Source organism: Triticum dicoccoides, chromosome 1B (genome assembly GCF_002162155.2).
Source record: "Triticum dicoccoides isolate Atlit2015 ecotype Zavitan chromosome 1B, WEW_v2.0, whole genome shotgun sequence".
In the NCBI taxonomy this organism is placed as follows: Eukaryota; Viridiplantae; Streptophyta; class Magnoliopsida; order Poales; family Poaceae; genus Triticum; species Triticum dicoccoides.
The window spans coordinates 338091163-338098038 of record NC_041381.1 but is presented as its reverse complement, the minus strand read 5'-3'; the positions used below and the strand labels follow the sequence as shown (position 1 = coordinate 338098038).

At 43.1% G+C, this 6876-nt stretch overlaps 1 protein-coding gene across 1 annotated transcript; it reads left to right on the top strand.

Annotated features, from left to right (window-relative positions):
• Positions 1 to 3930: 3930 nt before the first annotated feature.
• Positions 3931 to 6261, top strand: LOC119304939 (zinc finger MYM-type protein 1-like). Its single transcript, XM_037581621.1, has 2 exons — positions 3931 to 3980; positions 4087 to 6261. Exon 2 carries the CDS (start codon positions 4124 to 4126, stop codon positions 6140 to 6142), a length of 2019 nt encoding a protein of 672 aa, XP_037437518.1. The 5' UTR covers positions 3931 to 3980; positions 4087 to 4123; the 3' UTR covers positions 6143 to 6261.
• The last annotated feature ends 615 nt before the right edge of the window (positions 6262 to 6876 follow it).

Sequence of the window (6876 nt, the reverse complement as noted above, 5' to 3'; positions counted from 1 at the left end):
GGCAAGGTTTTATTGATTGCGCGTATCTTGCATATGTTGTCTTGCATTTCTTCTACTTTGTTGCACCACCATCTGCTTAATTTACTCATCATATAACTCGAGATGCTATGCCCATCCATTATCAATACATATTCCATCTGTCGTCATACCATATTTTTCCACTCAAATGTTGTTCTTGTGCATCAGACATCAAAAAGGAAGAGGGTGATTGCCGAACCTGAAGGAGCACCAGCAAAGTCCTTGAAAAACGTGGTGGTGCCGGAGAAATCAGACAGCGCCCCACTTATATTGGTTGTACAACCAGTGACACAAAACATAGGACCGACTCCAGCAGACTGTACCCATACTTCACTGGCCACACCACTAGCCCCACCACACAGGACCTGCACTCCAGCAAAAGGTATACCGATTTCATTTGCCATAGCACCAATCGTACCACAGAAAAATCCCACTCCAGCAAAAAGTACAGCAAGTCCACCGGCCGAAGACCTATCCCAACTGCAGAGACGGCCAATTCCTGCAGATTGGAACCCCATTCCATTTCTTTCCAGTTTAAAAGACAATGCTTTCAATGTTATTAGGGACTACGTGCATATATTCCCATCATGGGAAGATTATACTGAAGACAAACACCATTTTCACATCTTCCTGTCCAATTTACGTGTAAGTGCTATTATTCATGGTTATTATTTTCCTGTTTTCTGCTGATCGAACACATCAATGATTTACATTACATTGTTGTAACTAGGTGAGGATCAATCTGGATAGTCATGACGAGCAAAGCTTGCTTGTGCTTTTCAAGGAAGCATTACAGCAGTATCGGTGTTACCTGAGGAAATCACACTTTGATGGCAAGTCTATAAACGAATTTCCGGTGAAGTCTCCTGTGCTAAATTTAGAAGACATTGAATGGAAAAACCTTGTTATGCACTGGTCTCGTTCCCAGGATGAGGTACTGTCTATGAAATCACATGACAATTTGAACTTCTACTTTTCCGCATGTGCATTACAGATCTTTTTGGCAGGAAATCAGCTCGAAGAAAAATTCCGGTTTGAAAAGAACGACAGGATATCGCAAATATGCTGCCCGCTGCTTTGCTCTTATTAGTACCTGTTATCCTGTATCACTGTACTTGCATATATACCTGGTTCATTATGTGACAGCAGTATGCATGATAGCTTGCTTATCAATTGTTCGCTCCAAATTATCTGATCTGTATGAATGGTTACATTAGTGTAGAATATATCCAATGTCAATGAATTTTCTTAGCTCTGCATTGTTCTTGTAAGTACATATTGTCCTTTATCAGCGTACTTATATTGACAGGTAGTTGTTCATGTACCATCACTCTGCAACTTATTTTCCTTTGCCCTCTATTTTCTACACATCAGATCTATATTTACTCTTACCATAAGGTTGGTACTGAAAAAGTTTAGCTGTGCATTGCTCTTGGCTGTGCCTTTTACCTGTATTGCTGCACATACATTTATAGCTACTTGGTTATGTAGCATCACTCTTCATCTTATCTTAAATATTCTCCATTTTTTCGTATATTATCACATCTATATTTACTCTTAGTGTAGAATAGATGATCTGTATGAATGGTTACATTAGTGTAGAATAGATGAGAGAGATCTCCACCAGATTAGCACGTAGAGGGTCTGTCCTCTCGTGTAATGTAATATTCCTCCCAATTATAGTGATACGCCATCGTGCGTTCCGTGGTTTTCTCCCGCAAGGGTTTCCACGTAAAAATCCGTGTCTCTTTGTCTCGTTTATTTCTCGTTATTATCTAACAAGTGGTATACAGAGCCGAGTTGATCTGAGATTGCATACAAGATTTGAGACCAAGGGATTAGGGTTTGTTGTGCGCCGCCGCACACGGCGATCCGTGGCGGATCGATTTACCCTGCAGCCAAGACCGACAGGTATTCTGCCGCTGATCAATTTCCTATGCGAGCAGTTCATCAAGACGGACACAAGCTTCCGCCGCCGTACGCCGCGTCATATTAATCCGCAAGTTGTCGCTGCTGCGTATATACGCTTGAAGCCCCGAGTACGCAGCGTTCACATCAGCTGGTCGTTCCACCGAGTTCCGCTGCTCCACATACAACATCACCGAGTAGCTGCTGCTGTTTCGTTCAAGTCCCGAGGCTGCTGCTGTTACTTCACATCACGTCAAGCATAAGTGGGGTCACCAGGCTGCTGCGGTTTTAATTACTAGTGCATGAACCAAAGTTGCTTTTGCTCACAAAGGTTGCTGTTGCTACTCCACGTGGGATCACCAGGCTCAAGTCTCGAGGTGCAAACCTGATTTGATCTAATCTGTTACTAGTACTACTCTACGTGAGGCTAGTACTGCTAGTTTTGTTCTTGGTTCATCTGCTATGTCCACTGTCTAATACTATCAGGTGCTATTTACTCTGTTCTTTGCTCCGCAAATTAAATTCTGTCAGGAACTTTTCTTCGGCTTGTACTACTTGTGTTCATCGATTTATTACCTTTTTGGTTGTTGGATCATGACACAAAGTTTACCTTATGGCAAGTCAAGATATGAGCATTGTTGGCACAAGCCGATTATCAGGATGCACTCAGTATTTTTTTTCAAGGTGGAGTTTTGGGGATTATGGCCCGTCGGGATATTGGATGCAATATTGCTGCAGTTATTTGAAGAACACGATTCAGTTATCAAGAAAAAAAAAGGTATGGAGGAGGTAATTATTAAGCCTGCTGGTAGCCAGCATATACTCTATTCTCTCCATAGTATTTTGCTGTTATGCATGTGAAGGTTTTGTTTTGATATTCATGTTCATGATGAGAATCAGTTGAGGTGCAAGAAGGAGATTGTTTTGTTTCTGCTAGATACTACAACATTTAGCGCTGTTAAGTTTCAAGTGCAATTTATTTGTCTTTGCTCTTTCAAGAGGGGTCTATTGCAGAGTTGAAACTCCATTGCATGTTAAGATGGTTCCTTCATCCGACAGTTGTTCTACAAGGACAGTTTATGACCATGTCATGGATTTTCACAAGTCGGCAGTTTTTTGGGTGCACGCGATGCCATCCGTACCATATGCTCTTGCATGAGTATTGTTTGCCGAGGTTTGTGCTTTCTGTTTTGAAGCACGTTCAGATTCCGTGAGATGAGTTCTTCATAATGCGATGTGCACCAAGATGTTGCACTATGAGCTATGCGCTCGTTCAGGCACCACAGGAGATATGATGACTTATGTCATTTGATGATTGAGCAGTTTCAGTTTTTGAGGTCAGTGGCACATACTCGGACTTTAATTGGGAGACCAAGTTTTGTTAGTCTGCTTTGTTGATAGTTGTGCTGTTTTCTGGACGACCTACTAACTGATTTGCTCAATATGACTTCATGAGAAGTTTATCAGTCCTATGGACGTTTCCAGGCACAAGGTTTACTTGTGATGACTTTAATTGAGGAGTTGATGCTATCTATGATTGTTGTAAGGGATTTCGTCTCATGGAGTGTTATTTTATTGTGTTCCGAATCCCATACAAGTATTGTACTACGGATGGAGTCCTACCGGACTACGGCATGCCAACCGTGCTAGACGTAGCATGACTACAATTCTGTTTCGTGTCCACCAAAAAAGAGAGTTGTTTGCTCCTTTATATAGTACCAGCTAGTCATAGAATAGATGAGAGAGATCTCCACCAGATTAGCACGTAGAGGGTCTGTCCTCTCGTGTAATGTAATACTCCTCCCAATTATAGTGATACGTCGTCGTACGTTCCGTGGTTTTCTCTCGCAAGGGTTTCCACGTAAAAATCCGTATCTCTTTGTCTCGTTTATTTCTTGTTATTATTAAACATTCCCCCCGACGCCCCGGACGACGGAATCGGTGGCGCGGCGCGACCTTCCACACAGCCAGCCAGCCAGCGGGAAGCATTGCGGGTGCGGCCACCGCCCACCGGACGCCACTCGCCAAATCCCGAATCCCGCCTCGGCCGTGCCGTGAGTTCCCCAATCTAGCTTCCAGTTCCCAGTAGAACTTGTGAATGTTCGAACGGCCAGCTGGTGAGTTGATTGCTCTCTTTTCTTGCCTCTTTATTTCGTGTAGGTATCAAAGATTTAGAGGTTCAGCGGGACTCTGAGAAATGAAGAAGAGCATGGATTTGAAAACGTTGTGGGATAGAGCTTCCAAGAAAAGCAAGATTGCCTCCACCTCGACGACAAAACCCGCACCGATTGGAGTTGAAAGCCGGTCTCGGAACCAAGGCAGCCCTTCCCCATCAGATGGGCTGCAGGTGGTACCGGAGGATGATGAATCTGGTGACGACGAGTCCATTGCTTCAAATGCTAAGCAGTTGCAGGCCGAGGCTGAGGCTCTATATCTGTCCCGTTTGAAAACTTCAGTCCAGTGCCTGAGGTTCATCTTGCAGCAAGGCTTGCCAGTCCATGGACATCTTGAAAATGAAGGTAATGCAGGGAATTTTCTTGAGCTTGTGGATTGGCTGGCAGAGAGTGTTGAAGAAGTTAAAAGGGTGGGTCTGAAGGATGCTCCAAGAAGCAGCGAGCTGTTGGACCAAAAGGCACAGGAGCAACTCATCAACAATTGTGCCGAAGAAACTACTAGGCTCATCATTGAAGACCTTGGTGATGGTTATTTCGCGGTGCTTGTTTATGAATCTCGCGATATGGAACAACAGGAACAATTGGCCCTTTGCCTGCGTTATGTTGGTACAAAAGGAATGGCCGTGGAAAGGTTCCTCGGCATCGTCGGAGTTGAAGACACTACCCCTTTGACAATTAAAACAACAATTCAGAATCTTCTTACGGCACACTCTTTGAGCTTTTCTAGGGTCCGTGGGCTGGGATATGATGGTGCTTGTGCCATGAAGGGTTATCATAATGCTTTGAAGAAAATAATTGTGGACGAGTTCCCTTCTGCTTATTATGTCAATTGCTTTGTCCATCAACTTCAGGTAAATATGGTTGCTGTTGCTAAGCAGAATGTTCATGGCGGTTGGTTCTTTTATCACCTTCAATATTTGATGGATTTTCTTGTGATGTGCTGTGAAAAGATACGAATGCTTGGAGTAGCTCAAGCTGAGTATATCATCGAAACATTTGAACTGGAAGAAACTGAAGCTGAATATGGTCTTGATCGAGAGAGCCTGGGAACGCCCTGTGACACTCCTCGGGGATCCCGCTATGAAAATGTGATGCATGTTATCTCTTTATATCCTGCAATTTGGGAAATTCTCTGTACGACTGGGGATAAGCATAATGGCATAAAATCACTACAGGCTCAACAGGTGTCTTATGCATTCGAGACATTTGAGTTTGTCTTTATAGCGCACTTGCTGCAAACTATATTTGAGTATACAGATGACTTATGCAGTGCTTTGCAAAAGAGGGATCAAGATATTGTTAATGCTATCAATCTTGTTAGCATGACAAAGAAACGGTTGCAGTTACTGCGGGAAGATGGTGAGTGGGAAAGTTTTCTTCAGAAGGTCACCTCTTTTTGTGTGAAACATGACATCGAACTTATGGACATGGATGGTTCGTATGACCCGATCGGGAGATCTCCAAAGTTCTACGAAAAGGCCACGAATCTTCATTACTACCACGTTGACATGTTTTTGGATGTCATTGATAGTCAAGTTCGAGAACTTGATAGCATGTTTGATGAGGTCAACATGGAGTTACTGATTTGCATGGCAGCATTCAATCCCGCCGACTCGTTTGCTGCTTATGAGGAGGAAAAGCAGGTTAAGCTTGCCCACTTTTATCCCGAGGATTTTTCACAGTCTGAGTTGTTGCATCTTCCCTTCCAACTTTCAAACTTCGTTGATGATCTGCGTCTAGACGAAAGGTTTAGAGAAGTGAAGACTCTTGCGGAGCTTTCTATCAAGCTTGTCGAAACAAGGAAGGACCGTGTTTACAATATTGTGTACAGGCTTCTCAGGTTGGTGCTGATCCTTCCTGTAGCAACCGGCAGTGATGAGAGGGACCTATCTTCAGTGAATTACGTGAACAATAAGGCGGTGAACAAGCTATCGGAGCAATGCGCGAATGATTGCCTGGTTACATGTCTTGAGCGTGAAACCTTTGAGCAGGTGAAGGACGATGCCATCATATCTCGCTTCCGAGCTGTGAATAACCGCTAGGATGTGTTGTGATTTTTATCTACTAGTTTGAATTCTCTCTGTATCAGTTGAACGAATGAGCCTCGAACCTTCACGTTTTCTTCACTGTCGAGTAGTCTGTGAACCTTTTATGTTACTATGAACAAGCTGTCAGCCTTCATGTGTACTCCCTCTGTTCCTAAATATAAGTCTTTGTAGAGATTTCACTATGGACAACATACGGATGTATACAGATACATTTTAGAGTGTAGATTCACTCATTTTGTTCTGTATGTAGCCCATAATGAAATCTCTATAAAGACTTATATTTAGGAACGGAGGGAGTATATCATTTTGATTATGCATACGTGTTTTAGAATGTAACTTATCATACTCCCTCCGTTCGGAATTACTTGTCACAAAAATGGATGTATCTACAACTAAAATACATCTAGATACATTCATTTAATTGGACGAGTAATTCCGAACGGAGGGAGTAGAACTTTACGTGATTTTTATACTGGTATAAGATGTGGCATTCCTTCCCTGCGCTGCAAGTGGAAGTTTATAAGGTTTGTATCCAATCAAGCTTGAAGCTTGCTGGTAAGAGGAAAGACAAAAAGGATATAGGAGCAGAGGAATGTAAGAGCTGTGGCTAAGCAGCCAGCTTGTCCACCCGGAACAAAAAGGATGTCTGTGTTCTTGATTGGGTACAGGAGACGCCCATGTACGCAGCTCAGTAGCGATATTGTTCAGCAGATTCGAGCGTTCTTCAC

Excerpts from the sequence above, each read along its gene's own strand:
- LOC119304939 (XM_037581621.1), top strand. The coding sequence starts at position 4,124 with ATGAAGAAGAGCATGGATTTGAAAACGTTGTGGGATAGAGCTTCCAAG.